Source organism: Condylura cristata, unplaced genomic scaffold, assembly GCF_000260355.1.
Source record: "Condylura cristata isolate star-nosed mole 26May11 unplaced genomic scaffold, ConCri1.0 scaffold00058, whole genome shotgun sequence".
NCBI classification, from domain to species: domain Eukaryota; kingdom Metazoa; phylum Chordata; class Mammalia; order Eulipotyphla; family Talpidae; genus Condylura; species Condylura cristata.
This window is the reverse complement of record NW_004567159.1, coordinates 761,668-762,308: the sequence shown is the minus strand read 5'-3', so window position 1 is coordinate 762,308 and position 641 is coordinate 761,668. Positions and strand designations below refer to the sequence as shown.

Below are 641 nucleotides of genomic sequence, written 5' to 3'. Positions count from 1 at the left end.
GGCGGGACCGCTCCAGCCAACCCGCGGCTAACAGCGGGCGGGCGGGCAGCGAGTCGGCCCTGTGCTGTGAGCCGGCTGGGGCCTCTGCGCGCTCACTGCGGGCACTGCTCTCCCGTGGACGGGGCACGGCCCTGCAGAGTGAGGCGCGGGGCCTGGCGAGAGGCGCACCTGCCCAGCGAGGCCTTCAGGAACCTGACGGCCGCCCGGTGGCCCCGCTGGGCGTCCTCCACCAGCCGCTGGTGCCGCAGCCCGTGCTGCTTCTGCAGCGCCGTGGACTTCCTGCCGCGGGAGGATGGGTGTGGGCGGCGGCTGCGTGGAGCACCCCGCGTGGGCCGGGCCAGGGCAGGGGCTGAGGCTGAGGAGGGGGACCCGCGGGGGCCCGCGGCGTGGGAGGGGCCGCGGGGCGAGCGGGCAGCAGCAGCCGGCGGCCGCCTGACCTGACTCTCAGCAGCCGGCCTCTCTCTGCCCTGCCCAGGGCCTCTCTCTCCTGGCGGAGCCGCTCGGCCGCCTGGTCCCGGAGGCAGCGCTGGGCAGCCGCGCGCTCGCCCTCCGCCGCCTTCCGGACGTCCTCAAGCTGCCCCCTCTGGACCTCCAGGCGCCACAGGGCGCCCCTGGTGGACAGGAGGTGCCTGTTTACTTGG

The 641-nt window shown here is 76.6% G+C and overlaps 1 protein-coding gene across 1 annotated transcript in view; it reads right to left on the bottom strand.

The window, feature by feature from the left end:
• CFAP74 (cilia and flagella associated protein 74) overlaps window positions 1-641 on the bottom strand; it is a 22,930-nt gene that overhangs the window by 14,023 nt on the left and 8,266 nt on the right. Inside the window, exons 6-7 of the mRNA XM_012734533.1 lie at window positions 438-611; window positions 169-279 (exon numbers count right to left, since the gene is read on the bottom strand). Of these exons, the coding sequence (XP_012589987.1) occupies window positions 169-279; window positions 438-611 (285 nt within the window). The remainder of the gene's footprint in view (window positions 1-168; window positions 280-437; window positions 612-641) is intronic.